At 35.4% G+C, this 5,080-nt stretch overlaps 1 protein-coding gene across 1 annotated transcript; it reads right to left on the reverse strand.

The window, feature by feature from the left end:
* Window positions 1–256: 256 nt before the first annotated feature.
* On the reverse strand, window positions 257–409 carry LOC121465254 (keratin-associated protein 20-2-like). Its single transcript, XM_041678441.1, has one exon. It carries the CDS (start codon window positions 407–409, stop codon window positions 257–259), a length of 153 nt encoding a protein of 50 aa, XP_041534375.1.
* Window positions 410–5,080: the final 4,671 nt, after the last annotated feature.

The raw sequence follows: 5,080 nt of genomic DNA on the forward strand, positions 1-5,080 counted from the left end.
TATAAGTTGGGAATCAAGTTTGATGTAGTTTACATATGATTAAATACATTTTCAGAAGAAAGTTTTTGCAGACCGTCCTACTATCTTATTGATAAAGATGAAACAATACAAATTCAATTTCATTTATTTTCCACAGATAATTGAAAATATAATAATCCTTTTGAACCCATTAAAATCTTTCTGGTTTTAAGACTTGGAGATATTTCAAATTAGAGAGCTGGTTATAATTCATAGGCTGAGCAGCTATAGAATCTTCTCAGTAGAAACCATAGGACCAGTACCTTCTGTAGCACAGTGGGCGACAGCAGCCATAACCATAGCCACCATAGCCACCATAACCACCATAGCCATAGCCTAGGCCACCATAGCCATAACCCAGGCCTCCATAGTATCCACCACAGTAATACATGTTGTTAGAGTGGATCGTTCAGTTCAGGTAGGTTGAGTCTTGGTGTCACCATCTGCCCAGAGCCTTTTATACACCTGAGTTGTTGTTGGGGAAACCACAGGCACCTCTCCACTGTTACACACCTCTCCACTGTGCTTCAGAGGCATCACGAGTTCCATGATTTATTGGATACTCAAGGCTTCATACCTGAGATGAATGTGGATCCATTAGTATCCAACGGTTAAAATGTGGAATCCTTTCATTTTTCAAGACTCTAGATTGTTCTTTATTTAGAGCAGAGAATGTATCACATGATTTTGTCAGATGATATGTCATTAAATAGTTTTCTCCATTTTACAGTTGTTTATTAGTATCAACTACTCCACAGAAAGGTCTTCATGCTTGCTTTCATGTTTTTGTTATTGTTGTTGTTACTTTTCATGAGCTTATTTGTAGGAGAACGTTTCTGAATTCTTGTTCATGAAGAAGATGTTGTTTATTGCTTACAGCATCAATAATGGTGGCAAGTTGTCATCTTATATTAATTTATCTAGATCTATTACTAAGTACATTGTTGTCCTGAATGTTGTTTTAAAACCATTGGAACATAAAACACCATTTTATTTGTGCAAATCCAAAAAAAAAATTGTACAAGATCCAAGTTTTTCTTTGTGAGCCTATGTAAAGGTATTTTAGGTGTAACTGTGAAACTCATTCTTGTTGAGTCAGTCATCCAACATCTACTTCAATAAACCTTAATTTTAAAAATTATTTTATTATTTTTATGTATACAGGTTTTTGTTGCATATATGCCTGTGTGTCATGAGGATTAGTGCCTGCCAATGTCAGATGTGAGTTGTGGATCTCTTAAAACTGGAGTTACAGATGGTTGTGAACTGTTGTATGTGTGCTAGGAATTGTACCTGCGTCCTCCAGTAAGAGCATCCATAACTCTTAGCCACTGAGCACTGTCTCTAACTCTAACTTTATATATATATATATATATATATATATATATATATTCACAAAGCCATTTGAAATATCAAGCTATGTATTTATGTATTAAAATGATTTAATTAAAATATGCAAAGTTAAGGAAAAGAATGGATGCCACCAATATATCTGCATTAGGAAAACAGAATCTTATTTCTTCTAGAACCTGAAATGCACAAAGGGGTTAGAAACCAACAATAAAGAGCTTGTATTCTTCATGAGATATTTGAAGTAGAAACTATTAATTGCTAAATTTCTCTTTTTTTTTTTTGACCAAATACCTAACAGAACAACTTAATGAAGGGAACTCATTGTGTTAAGGATGTGTTTTTTCCTAATTTTTATTCTGTGTACAATCGTGTGGGTTTTGTGAATGTCTCACTATGCGTATTTGCCTGCAGGGTTTGGAAGGGAACATAGGACCCCACGGAACTGGAGGTACAGGTAGTTGAGAGCTGTCCAATGTGGGTGGTGGGAACTAACTATTAACTTCTCTTAATTGCAGAGCTTTCTCTACCTCAAGAATTTTTTATTGTATATCACATTTTTTAGATGTTCCAGCACATGGCTGTAGAATGTAACATGAACGAGTGGGCTGCTTTTCATCCCAGCCATTCCACTAGCTTACACCCTAAATAATCGAAATAATCACAGAGAAATTGTATTAATTTAAATTCTACCTGGCCCATTAGTTCTAGCCTCTTATTTTCTAATGCTCACATTTTGGTTTAACCCATTTCTAATAATCTATATGTCATCACAAGGTCTTGGCTTAATGGGAATGATTTAGCATGTTGGACTCTGGCGACTCCATGACAGCTCTCTCTGACTCTCTGACTCTTCTCCCCAGCATTCAGTTCTGGCTACTCTGCCTACCTAAGTGTTGCCCTATCAAAAGGCCAAGGCAGTTTCTTTATTTAACCAATGAAAGCAACACATAGATACATAGACATAGACACATAGACCTCCTACACCAGTAGATTGCTCTGGAAGCACAAGTATGCAGAGGCTGTTTATCGCATTGCAGACAGGAAGCCGAGAAAGATGAGGAGACCTGGAGTCTATTAGGACCTCCAAATCCCTGTCCTTCATGATAATTTCTAGTTAAACCAAACATGCCAAATACCTAGTATATATTAAGATAATGGTTTATACATTAAATGATAAATAGTATTCAAATGAGAAATTCACTAACACCTGTTCAAATTCTCATGGTAAATCTTAGAGCAGGTATAAAAGGAGGAGTTGTTACAGGAAAAACAAAAGCACAAATATACACAAAATTGGACAAGTTTAAGCTATTCCCAAAGAACCTAATAGGAGATATATGACTAGTTTTTCTATAATAAAATAAAACGAAAATGAATTTCTTCAGGTTAGTAACTTCAAATTATGTAGCCTTTCCTTTTATGTGCTTGTGTCTGTAGCTAATACTCAAATTACAAGCCAACTTGAGGTTGATGTGAAGTTATAGATGTTGATACTCTGCTGCATTTTATGGCATTATTTTGACTTTACAGTAGCTGTGCTGTTCTGACTGTCACATGTGTGCTCATGTGTGTGATGGTGGAACAGGAAGACTGTGGACCTCTTTTGATCTTTCTCAATATTATCTAAGACTGTGCCCCGTGAAGGCAAATCTTCACTCAGACAAAACCGTGCTGTTTTAAATATTTGTCACTTGTATTGGTCTAATAAATGCTGATTGGTCAGTAGTCAGGCAGGAAGTATAGGCAGGGTGACCAGAAGAGGAGAATTCTGGGAAGAGGAAAGACTCAGTCTTCAGTTGTCACTCAGACACAGAGGAGCAAGATGAGAATGTCTCACTGAAAAAGGTACCAAACAAACCACAGAAAAGAATTATGGGTTAATGTAAGATGTAAGTGTTAGTTATTAAGAAAGCCTGAATAATAGACCAACCAGTTTATAATGTAGGCCTCTGTGTGTATCTTCGGCACTGAACAGCTGTGGGGCTGGGAGCAACAGAAACTTCTGTGCACAAAACTATGCTCCAGATTCTGTGCCAGATGAATCCACTATAGACAACCTCTGCAGAAACCTCTCTAGATCTATACATCAAAGGCAAGGCATGCCATGAACAAAAAGGGCACACCAAAGTATTTTTTTAAAATCTTGAATTATATGAATAAATATAACCATTAAAACAGACACACAATATCAGCAAATGTATACATCAAATGGATACATTTCATTGTGTGTTACAGTAAAATTCTGTTCTGGTTTTGTAAGCATATAAAGGAAGCTTACATCAATGAAATCAAATTCACCCATCATCTGAACCCCAAAAGTTTTCATTGTGATTAACCATAATTTATTCAATAAGTGTTTATTATTGAATTCATATTATATTGTTTATTATATAGCATAAGGATTAAGATTTTAGGGAATTTATTAATATTTTTATTGTGAGCCCACTATCATCACAGGATTAGATTGCGTATCTTTGAAAGAAAGGATTTTCAGAAAGTTACTGCTAAAAGGCCTTGAGGTAAAAGAGAAAACAAACACTACATATATTAGTTTTAATATTTCTCATTGAATTATATATATGTGTTTATGCACAAACATGCACATATACTTATACACTGCAGACTTTTGTTTATCGTTATTTATTTTATTAAAAACTCTTTCATGCATGCATAACAGTATATTAAACTGTGGAGCTTCACAAACATATCCTAAGGATTTAATAAGTGTCAATATTCTGCCACATGCTTTCCATATTCTGTATAAATTTTTTAAATCAATGCGTTTCATGACATGATTTTTATCAGTCTTTTATTACAGAAGAAGTTTCATATATATGTATAGTCATAATCCATTTTCACACAAATCTTGGCATCCTATACAATTTAATTCATGTTCAAGTTCCTTCAAATGCTTCAAAAACATATTTTTGTAGGGCTTTATATTGGATAGGACTCATTGCATTTAGATATATCTTTATATTCTTTATAGAGTTGTAATAGTCTATGGGATGCTTATTTCCTGATGAACCATTGGCTACTAATAGATCCTAGAGGATTGATGGCCATGGTCTCCCTTTCTGTATTTAATACTGAGTCTACCAAGTTCAGACAGACAGATAGTTCCTAAAACCTTGTCACACAGATGAACTTCATTAAAATAAAATTGACAATGAGAGAGAGAGAGAAGGGGGTAAGAAAGGGCCTTGTAGGAAAGAGAGGTTGGTGACAGAAGTTGGAGGGAAATAAGACAAGGTAGGGACTACCTGACCCAAAATAATTGTTGCCAGCTCCATTCATTTCTCTGAAAACTTTTATTTCTCTTGACATCTGAATAATATGCTACTGGGTAAACACACCAAATGTTCGCTGTCTATGTTTCAGCAGATAGAGTTCTAGACTTCTTTCCCTATTTCCTGGCTATTGTGAATAGACTGGCAATGGGCATGGATAAGCTGGTGTATCTGTGGTTGGATATAGAATCTTTAGGGTATATCTGGTTCATATGGTAGATCTACTTCCAAATTTTTAGGAACCTCTAGACTATGCTAATTCCCATACTGGCGGCCTCAGTTTGCAACCCACAGACAGTGAATGTGTGCTTCTTTCCCCACCTGTGTGAGCACCTGTTGTTATCTTTCTGTTAATCTTAGTCATTCTTACTGAGATAGGATGTAATCTGAAATTGGTATTTGTATTTTTCTAAAGGCTA

This window comes from Microtus oregoni, unplaced genomic scaffold, assembly GCF_018167655.1.
Source record: "Microtus oregoni isolate MIOR12 unplaced genomic scaffold, Mior012 000030F_ref0000283, whole genome shotgun sequence".
Classification (NCBI taxonomy): Eukaryota; Metazoa; Chordata; class Mammalia; order Rodentia; family Cricetidae; genus Microtus; species Microtus oregoni.